This window comes from Priapulus caudatus, unplaced genomic scaffold, assembly GCF_000485595.1.
Source record: "Priapulus caudatus unplaced genomic scaffold, Priapulus_caudatus-5.0.1 Scaffold14474, whole genome shotgun sequence".
Lineage (NCBI taxonomy): Eukaryota > Metazoa > Priapulida > Priapulimorpha > Priapulimorphida > Priapulidae > Priapulus > Priapulus caudatus.
The window spans coordinates 1-918 of NW_014591535.1; the positions used below are offsets into that span (position 1 = coordinate 1).

The window sequence follows — 918 nt, forward strand, 5'->3', positions numbered from 1 at the left end:
CCTTGTCTCTTTGCTGCCGGTGCAATATCGCTAGCCTGGCTATTATTCATTGTTACTTGCCAAGTATCATCACTATCTTGCCAACAGGAGGTTAGTTGTAAATGACTCACAGAAGCAATACTAGGCAAAGCCTCACCACGGAAACCTAAACTAGTTACTTCTTCTAAATCATCAATACTACGAATTTTACTGGTCGCATGTGGAGATAAGGATAGAACCAAATCATCCTTATGGATGCCATTACCATTATCAGTAATGCGTATAAGTTTTGTACCGCCTTGTTCGATATCGATACTTATTTTGGTCGCGCCAGCATCCAAGCTATTTTCCAGCAACTCTTTAACCACAGATGCAGGGCGTTCAACAACCTCTCCTGCAGCAATCTGATTAACCAACTGCACGGGCATTGACTGAATTCGTGATGTACTTTGTATCGACATAAGCTAACTAAGTAGAAATATTAAATAGATTAAGGTTTCTTTCATGCGCCAAAAACGCAGGCCACTAAATAGGGCTAGTTTATCTCATAGTAGTGGATTTAACACAACTGCTGCGCACTGCAACTACGTTCAGCAACAAAGAGAAACGGGATTAATGTGTAGTCACTAAGTGCGCATATATCAAAAAAATTTTGGTATGGGTTTACATGTTACAAATTGATATCCCTATCATCTAATTAAACGCTCACTTAGACATACTTTTCTAGTTTTTTGCAAGCAAAACCTTCCGCTTTTAATTTTCCCTCTGATTATTTAACTTTTAAACTCCTTATAACTGAGTAACCCCGAATAATATTGCTGGTTTTCCTACATAATTATTGATTTCATAGAAGCAATAATTCAATTGATAGGGTGGCGCTATAAAAGATTAAATTTAAGGGCATCTCTATTAATTGTTTGTACCCTTAAACAAAAAATG

At 37.3% G+C, this 918-nt stretch overlaps 1 protein-coding gene across 1 annotated transcript; it reads right to left on the bottom strand.

Annotated features, from left to right (window-relative positions):
* Positions 1-60: 60 nt before the first annotated feature.
* LOC106820484 (DNA mismatch repair protein MutL-like) lies at positions 61-407 on the bottom strand (the record flags this gene model as incomplete). The annotated part of the gene is made up of 1 exon (XM_014824995.1): positions 61-407. A coding segment is annotated over exon 1 (347 nt), but the record flags the coding sequence as incomplete, so codon positions are not given.
* Positions 408-918: the final 511 nt, after the last annotated feature.